Below are 6,046 nucleotides of genomic sequence, written 5' to 3'. Positions count from 1 at the left end.
TTCAATTAAGGACATGTCCATAGCAGCCTTGATTCTCTGCAGCCCTGGCTTCCAAGACTCCTCATGTAAGTAGCTTGGTGAAACAGTCACTGTTCAAAGCCAGTGAATACATGCGCTTGTACTGCCACATTGACCCATACTGCTCACAGCATCCAATCAGGAAATACCTCCAAGCTGGAGCTACAAACATCCAGTGAACCAATCGCTTGACACAGGGCTGGGCCCCTGCAGAATGGATAGACCCTCTATTACCCCCTATGGCTGAAGAAAGAGCAGAACACCATACTGTATTTTATTGAATTTTGCACACACAAAAATACATGACAGTAAATTAAATAAACACTGTAGAATCCATAGTGTCTATTGTGTGATATAATTCTAACTACCCAGCCGTGAGTCTTTCAATGAGTCCCAAATACTGATATTGAACAAAGACTATGGACATGAGCAGTTTCACAATGACAAATATACAGTATTTCGAAATTCTAATTCTATTCTAAGTCTATACATAAAAAATTGCATCAAAGTTCAAACAAACCAACGTAATCTTTATAGAAGTTTTAGGCTATACATTTCAGCTAAAAGACAAGAGAGACCTCTAGTGCCTGGTGAAGAATATCCACAGGGACAATAATTAGGCTACTGTGGGCTGTATCATGTGTAGGCCTAATAGTAATTCTCATTCCACTTCATAGCCTTTACAAAATTGTAGTCTATAGGCCTATTCTTAGACCTAACGGTCAAAATGAACATAACATTTCTGCATCAGTCACTGCCCAGACTATCACTGGATTACACTTTACAACTATCTTGCCTATCTGCCAGGGTAGTCCACGCCCGTTCACGTCAGTCCGCAACGTCAGTTTGTGCGTTTTGCTCTACCGGGGGCGTGGGTTTGACCGGCTTTCAGAGTCAGACACAATGAACCGTCGGACTATGTGAGATACGCATGCTGGGCAGGCGCCACGTTCACATTTAGCCAGAGTCGTTTTCCTTTTTGTTTGATATTATTTTATATTTTTCGACTATATTCATCAACAGTCTTTGAGAAGGTAAATAATTGTCCATAACGGGCCGTTTTCGAGCTTGTTTGACAAAACGAGGTCGAAATCCGTAGCCAGTCGCTAACACGACTGAAAACAACAAGACCATCTTTTTTTTCGACAATAGAAGGCTAACAACGTACGATAATGTCGTTATCTTTGTACTCGGATTACTTCGCCGCTGAATGTTTAGTGTCGATATCTAGTGGTCCTGTCCTACATCGACCCACCCCAGTAGCCCCTGCTGCCACCCAGCCCCGTCCACAGGCCCAGCTTCCCGGGGAGCCTGAAGGGTCGAACGAGGACAGAGAGGTGAGTGAGACGCTAAGACTTGAAGGGGCCAACATGATGACTGTTGCTGGAATCCTCACCGACCTCCACGGCAAGTTCCGCCCCATGTCGGCCTACTCCGAGAGCAGCAACTCCTCGTGCGGGGAAAGCGGCTACACCACGTTGTCTGACTCAACTACCCCCACTATGACCCCCACTGCCACTCCAATTCCTGGACAGTACAATGCCACTCAGCAGCAATGGGGAGGAGGGCTGCCCCGGTCCCCTGTGAAACGACATCAGTGTACTTTCATAGGATGTGACAGAGTTTACGGGAAATCATCTCATCTGAAAGCGCACATCAGAACTCACACAGGTACAGTTTCGTTTCTAATAGTTTGGTGTTCTTTTTGAGCATTTATTAATACGTCTCAATTTTTTTCATCTTTCTTTCATCCAGAACTCGTAGTTTGGTTAGAACTTACGCCTGTACTTGGTCCCTACTCACAATAGATTACAATCTACACGTCGTGTAAAGAGCATTATTTTGTATTCATGCGTACGTTGTTGGATGGGTGGGAGGCAATCAGCCGTTAACCCGCGAGTTAGTACAATAACTCGCCCTAACAAAGAGGGGAAAAGTATCCAACAGAGGGCTCACAACAAAGAAGTAAATGAACAAAAGAATGGGGCAGGACAAAATGCACTGTGACGAACATCTACATCCAGGCTAGATTTGCATATTAAGTGAAACGTAATATTTCCGTAGTAAGCTACATGTTCAGGTTGCTCGAGCTTCTTCCATTACAGGCCGTCTCTCACTGGTCTAGTGCTTAGATGTTCGTCATAAGCAATCGTAGATCTTTTATAAAACTAGGTAAGACGACGATTAGCCAACTCGCACATTTCATATTGATGTCGGGGATTTGGACTAATAACAGGTAGTTCTGGGGTCCATCGTTTATCATAAGAACGGTTATGTTCAGGGTCAATGCACAGGCGCGATCGGATTAAGGGACAGGAAACGGCTAGGTCTCACTACCAGGAACGCCCTCGGAGGAGCAGGGGAGTTGAAACTGCTACAAAACGTGGGCTGGATTTATGTTCCTGAACACACCCCATGACACCCCCTTGTGTATGCCCTTGTAGTACTGCAGCTTGGGTTTTCTAACCCCTTCATTATGTGATTATACTGGAAAACCTCCTCCCGGCTCACCAGAAAACTTAATCCTGTCTCCTCAACCAAATGTAGTAGGTTGCAATAGCCATCTTATGCTGTTGATTTGCCATGTTATTAAATGGCTAATATATTTCTTTACATCCATTGACATGGGGCTGGATGCATAATTGTATGGGTGTCTAGTGTAGTGTCTTACTGAGGGAGTTGAATGGGGCTGATCTAAAATGGCTGGCATTATAGAACCCCATTTCCACTAGAAAGACTACCAAGCTCCTATTGAGCCATGTACAATCAAAACCTTTAACATTTAAATCAAAATGCAATGTTTCCAATCAATTGAATTGAAACAGATGCTTAGCCCAACCTTAGAATCAGTATTCAAATGCATGCATCACTGAAGGTGCCAGCCATGTCTGTATAGAACACGGTGAATCTTGACAAAATCAGCATAAGCTTTATTCGCCAAGTAAGTTTGCACAAACAAGGAATTTACTATGGCTGGAAGGTGTATAAGGTAAACGTATACAAGTTTTAAATATAAAATGTAGAAAATGTACTTTGGGGTGGTTGTGAATATTGTGGTGAATGTTTCTCTCCAATGTTCTGTTCTCTGCTCCAGGTGAGAGGCCCTTCCCCTGCACCTGGCCAGACTGTGACAAGAAGTTTGCCCGCTCGGACGAGCTGGCGCGTCACACTCGCACCCACACCGGAGAAAAGCGCTTCTTGTGCCCACTGTGCGATAAGCGCTTCATGCGCAGCGACCATCTGATCAAGCATGCCCGCCGCCACCCCGACTTCCAGCCGTCTATGTTGGGGCGTAAGAGCTGCTCTGGAGGGCAGGGGGGGCTCCAGCCCCTCTCTGGGTCAGTAGGAGGAGGCTTGAGCCTGGTCCTGGGACCTGAGGTCTGCTCTGGTCATACAGAGTAGTCCTTACCTGTGCACCTGCCACGCCCCTGTTCCACTCATTCACCATCACTCACCCCACAGGACCTGGCAGGAGGGCCGAAGAGTCGGCCCCATCCCCCCATCCAACCTCAGAAAGAAGAGATCTTGTCTCACCTGACCTCGTTTTCACCACACAACCTCATTCTCTCAAAACTTTAACAGAAAGCTCTCAAATGCAGGGATTTGTCCACACAACACACATACACACGCGTCAGCCAAATGTTTTTTCCAATATTTTGATGTCATTAGAAATATGGTATGAGATCTTTTAATGTGCACACAGTACCTTCCTTGATAGTGGCCCTTGTGAGGTAGTGAGGCAGAGATGACTAGAGGCTTTTAGCAGCTTGGCTAAATCCATGTTTAAGTTTTAGAGTTTGCACATTCCATTATTATTATTATAGTTTTTCCTTTCAGTTTAATTAGTTGCCATAGTTATGTTTCAAAACATCCAGTTTTGCAATATGTCCTCCAATACTATCATTGTGAATGCTGGTCACTTCCATTGTTGAGACCAATGGACCACACTAATCCAGAAGTCTCCTTCTTTTCTTCATCAATGAAATGCTGGCACACCATAAATGTAGTAGTATGTCAGAGACCGATGCAAATGTTTAATAAGCTTTAAGCTTTTATTCTAGAGATATCTTTAAAAAATACTATTAGCACGAGTAATACTTGTGATGAATTGTAGTCCTTATATTAGGGGTGACAGAGTATATGCTTGGATAGGATAGTGCTGCTTGTGAGGTTTTGTGCGCGTGTCTTATTTACGTTTTTGTTAGAGAAAGAAAAATGTTGCTCTTCCCACTGTGTCCATTTTATGGACTCTTAATTACTTTATCTCAGTGAACAACACTTCAGGAAACTCAAAGCCTTAAACTATTTCAGACTTCTTTTGCACCATGTTTACAGTCAGATAATTTCTACAGGTATATGCCAATGTTGGCACATTTACAAATACACATATATGCAATATGGCACTTTTTCTTACAGGTGTTGTTGATCATTCTATTTGGCTAGTAAAAAATTGCACTGTGTTGATGTGCTTCAAGTGGACACTGTGGAATTTGATGCAATGTGTGCATCTCTCATTGCCAGTTGCTTTAGAAAGCGTGATGCAGATAGCTTTGCTTTATGTATTATTTAGATTTTATAGATGTTTTTGCTTTTATGGTCATTAAGGTCCTCTCCTCATTGTAATGACTTAACTATGTATCTTGCTTTTTTCATACTTCATTGGAACACACTGTATTTACTTCCCGAAAAGCTTTGTTTCACAACTGTCAAATGGTAAGACTGTGCGTCAAAAGTCACCCCAGGCCCTTTATTCCCTAGATTGGTGGATTTCCAAGATCCCATGATTCATATCTACATGACACTGTAGACACATGGGGTGATAAAAGTCAGGGCATGTTATTGTGCAGATCTTATGGCACCTCCTCATACTCAAATGTCTTCCCTTGTCTTATTCCAGACCAACATTCATTGGTGACCAATGAGTCTGATTTAATTGGTCACTTTCCTGCATTTGTAGACCACTGCTTATTGTATTGGGATAAGAATGTACTCCTCCAGCGAGTACATTCTTCAAGGATCTTGAAAGTCTGTTGACAGTTCTGTTGGTAACTGCTGGCAGTTATCTTGACATAAATGGACTATTAAACTGTCAAACCACAACTACACATGACCTAGTAAATATATACGTGTCCTTCGATCTCACTTTACAAATGGGTTTGTGTTTGCCCTTGTTGACTCATCAAAGTAAGGATTTCACCATAGCAAATGTTTTACCTCAGGATTTATATTTAGATTGTTGTCTCCTGTTGGTAGCAGCTCCATTTGCAATAGGGCATGTCAATGAATCCAGTCCTACCTTTAGAGATGATCCCAAAGCCATTGAGCCTTGGATATTGGATACTTTTGATCCTCAACTGATACAACATCCAGCCAGGGATATAATTTCTGTTCTTCCAGCACATTCCCATGTATGCAACGTTGTTCTGTGCTTTGCTCTGTTTTGGACCTACTGCAATATATTTACACCTGTCTGGATATTCAATAGGCCATTTGTGTTGCAAACCACTATATCTGGCTTTGGGTACACACATTTCCAAGACTTTCCTATGCTGCGCTGCCTTGCTGGAGGCACAAACTGCTGTGGTTTTTCACCCTCCACTAATTCAAATATGCACATTGTTTGTACAGAACATACTTTTTTAGATTGATGCCTAATTCTTACATTAATGATGCAATTTTCTATCCTCTTACTCAAGCGTTTTGTCTATAAGAGGAACTGGAACTAATTTAATACTTGCTCCAACGTACTGTTTAATATTTATGCTCTCAGGTGTCTTGAACTAAAACCTGGGATTTCCATATTACCTGTGCAACACCCAAGTACAAGTGTGTTTTGTTTCTGTTATTTTGATTAATTTATTACAACTATAATTTGTGTGGTTTAATTATCTTTTTCATAGCTCATAGTTATTTTGGGGAGGGGGGGATATGGAACACTACAAAAAATGTGTTTCATTGTTTGCTTGATATCAAACTGCCGGCGCTTTTTTAAATAAATACAATTCTTAAGTTGAATGTTTTGGTTGTT

General features: G+C 42.2%; 1 protein-coding gene across 1 annotated transcript; it reads left to right on the top strand.

Annotated features, from left to right (window-relative positions):
• Positions 1–850: 850 nt before the first annotated feature.
• On the top strand, positions 851–6,033 carry LOC146270995 (Krueppel-like factor 9). The gene is made up of 2 exons (XM_084707952.1): positions 851–1,689; positions 3,113–6,033. The coding sequence occupies exons 1-2, from the start codon at positions 1,191–1,193 to the stop codon at positions 3,418–3,420; spliced, it is 807 nt and encodes a 268-aa protein (XP_084564078.1). The 5' UTR covers positions 851–1,190; the 3' UTR covers positions 3,421–6,033.
• The last annotated feature ends 13 nt before the right edge of the window (positions 6,034–6,046 follow it).

The sequence above is a fragment of the Hypomesus nipponensis genome, chromosome 10 (assembly GCF_054491055.1).
Source record: "Hypomesus nipponensis isolate SF chromosome 10, ASM5449105v1, whole genome shotgun sequence".
In the NCBI taxonomy this organism is placed as follows: domain Eukaryota; kingdom Metazoa; phylum Chordata; class Actinopteri; order Osmeriformes; family Osmeridae; genus Hypomesus; species Hypomesus nipponensis.
The sequence above is the reverse complement of the archived record's forward strand: the minus strand, read 5'-3'. Positions and strand labels throughout refer to the sequence as shown.

Excerpts from the sequence above, each read along its gene's own strand:
- LOC146270995 (XM_084707952.1), top strand. The coding sequence starts at position 1,191 with ATGTCGTTATCTTTGTACTCGGATTACTTCGCCGCTGAATGTTTAGTG. Across the intron at positions 1,690-3,112 it reads GCACATCAGAACTCACACAG|GTGAGAGGCCCTTCCCCTGC; the intron begins GTACAGTTTCGT and ends TCTCTGCTCCAG.